Source organism: Etheostoma spectabile, chromosome 10, assembly GCF_008692095.1.
Source record: "Etheostoma spectabile isolate EspeVRDwgs_2016 chromosome 10, UIUC_Espe_1.0, whole genome shotgun sequence".
Lineage (NCBI taxonomy): Eukaryota > Metazoa > Chordata > Actinopteri > Perciformes > Percidae > Etheostoma > Etheostoma spectabile.
Window position 1 is genome coordinate 19,629,920 of NC_045742.1, and position 1,719 is coordinate 19,631,638.

The 1,719-nt window shown below is 41.2% G+C and overlaps 1 protein-coding gene across 1 annotated transcript in view; it reads left to right on the forward strand.

Moving 5' to 3' along the window:
• Positions 1 to 1,719, forward strand: part of ndfip1 (Nedd4 family interacting protein 1) — an 8,277-nt gene that overhangs the window by 3,760 nt on the left and 2,798 nt on the right. The window contains exons 3-5 of the mRNA XM_032528182.1: positions 112 to 251; positions 381 to 468; positions 1,411 to 1,535. Of these exons, the coding sequence (XP_032384073.1) occupies positions 112 to 251; positions 381 to 468; positions 1,411 to 1,535 (353 nt within the window). The remainder of the gene's footprint in view (positions 1 to 111; positions 252 to 380; positions 469 to 1,410; positions 1,536 to 1,719) is intronic.

The following is a 1,719-nucleotide window of genomic DNA, read 5'->3' on the forward strand; positions in this document are numbered from 1 at the left end:
CTGAAGAGATTTTTTTTTTTTTTTTGTCCACTGTCATGCATTTAGAAGAGATAATTTTGAGACAAGACCTCTGTACCTGGATGTATAGTCATTTGCTTGTTACCTCCACAGCTTTCTTTGAATACAAGGAAGATGGAGGAAGATTTCCCAACCCTCCATCCTACAGCGTTGCCACCACGTTGCCCTCCTATGACGAAGCTGAGCGAAGCAAAGAGGAGGCAGCCATCCCCCTGGTCACTGGCAGAGTCACGGTACATTGATCTCATTTTCAGACATGTAGAAATATTTCTTGTCATGTACTAACCCAAACAACATGAATGTAACCCTGAATGTAACCACGTTATTGGAATTTATCGACATAATTCTTGCTGTTGGTGCAGGAGGACGACTTTGTGGCCAGGGATGACTTTGAAGACGCCGACCAGCTGCGAATAGGAAATGACGGCATATTCATGCTCACTTTCTTCAGTAAGAACTGGTTCAGCATTTCAACAACAGTTGGCCCGTGTACAGTTTCACTTCCTTAAACAGTAAACTGACTTTCAATTTCTCTTGCGTAGAGCCGTTTCGGTTTTGTTTCGTTTTATTTCACACGTCATCGCTGTACATTCAAACACAATTCCATGAGGCACAACAATCATATCCAGGACGCATGAAATGGGAACCCCAAATAACCTACTAAAAGCTTTTCAGAGGGGGCCCGAAAACAAACACACAACAACCAACATACCTCCAAAACTCAATTACCATGGACAAACAAAACCCACACAACAAATAAACAAACAATCCCAGCACAAATGTAGCATTTACAAAATTATCAACAATATGAAGAAAGCAATTTTTCCTTGACACCTTTCTTAAAGATGGAGACAGAATGCAACAATTTTAAGTTTTCCTCAAGCTCGTTCCAAATCTGCGGTCCCCTACAAACTATGCTCAGGCTCGTACATTTTAACCGACGTTCTTTACCAGTAATTCGGTATTTTCCCCTTGTATCATAAGTACACAGGGGACGACTGATTGGGACAAGCTCACATAACAGCCGACTTGTAATCAGATGGTTATTAGTTTGCTTTTTTATATTCTGTATTTACAGTATATCTGTAGAAATCTGGTAATTGAACATGAAAAGGATACGCTATCCTAAAAGTTGTTATGTAGTTGTTGAATAAGGGCTCTGGTGTACTGTTTTCTAAATTGAATTTGGCATATTCACAAAGGCTGTTCCATGATGTACTGCCAGTACACTCTGCATAAGGTTGTTTCCCAGCAAAAAGACGGAATAGGAGGAAAATGTGTGCCAGTCAGTTTGATGTCTTCAAAAAACGGACATCTTGGATTAAAAATCTCCTGCCGTCTCTTGGTCATGGTTTGAAAATGACATCTTCTTCTTCTTTTTTTTGTCCCCAGTGGCATTCCTCTTCAACTGGATCGGCTTCTTCTTGTCGTTCTGTTTGACCACGTCAGCCGCCGGCCGATATGGGGCCATCTCTGGCTTCGGCCTGTCCCTCATCAAATGGGTTCTTATTGTCAGGGTAAGAGCTATTTTGTGAATATTCACCAAAACCTGTTTGGCCACTGAATGAGTGTTCAGTGTTGTAATGGTGCAGTATTACTAGTTCTTATGTGTCAGTGTACAGGGAGACGTAAAGTCTGAAAATGGTCTAGGATAACGTTCTAGGATCATGTATTATGGGTTGACTGAGTCCTGACAGGTAT